This window comes from Halyomorpha halys, unplaced genomic scaffold, assembly GCF_000696795.3.
Source record: "Halyomorpha halys isolate HHAL.00 unplaced genomic scaffold, Hhal_1.1 Scaffold1417.1, whole genome shotgun sequence".
Classification (NCBI taxonomy): domain Eukaryota; kingdom Metazoa; phylum Arthropoda; class Insecta; order Hemiptera; family Pentatomidae; genus Halyomorpha; species Halyomorpha halys.
Genome location: NW_027114332.1, coordinates 38107 through 38452, shown reverse-complemented (window position 1 = coordinate 38452; position 346 = coordinate 38107). Strand labels below are relative to the sequence as shown.

Sequence of the window (346 nt, the reverse complement as noted above, 5' to 3'; positions counted from 1 at the left end):
TAGTCATTGATGCTAATCTTTCTTGACAGCGGCATCTATCAGCTTTTTAGTAACTGGAATCAAAGAATTTGTTTACTTCAAAATTGAAAACAATGATTTTTTTTTTTTTAACAAATTGAATATGAATTACTATTATTACTGATTTATTTAATACTATATAGCCCATCTTCTACCCTTTGGTCAAATGCAATGACCATGTTTCTCAATAAGCATACAATATGATCCACCCCTAAGAATGAAGTTTATATCTCTAGAATGAACTAAGAACTTGTAAGTGAAAAGAGAGATATTTTAGGCACTTAATAGCCAGATAATAGGTAATTTGCATAGTCATTACATATATATA

General features: G+C 28.3%; 1 protein-coding gene across 2 annotated transcripts in view; it reads right to left on the bottom strand.

The window, feature by feature from the left end:
* The window catches only part of LOC106689624 (receptor expression-enhancing protein 5), a 10958-nt gene that overhangs the window by 3810 nt on the left and 6802 nt on the right, over positions 1–346 (bottom strand). Inside the window, exon 4 of one of the 2 annotated variants that reach the window (XM_067051544.1) lies at positions 1–53. The exons of the other annotated variant lie outside the window; for it this stretch is intronic. Within the exon in view, the coding sequence (XP_066907645.1) occupies positions 13–53 (41 nt within the window). The 3' untranslated portion in view covers positions 1–12. The remainder of the gene's footprint in view (positions 54–346) is intronic. 2 annotated transcript variants of the gene reach the window in all.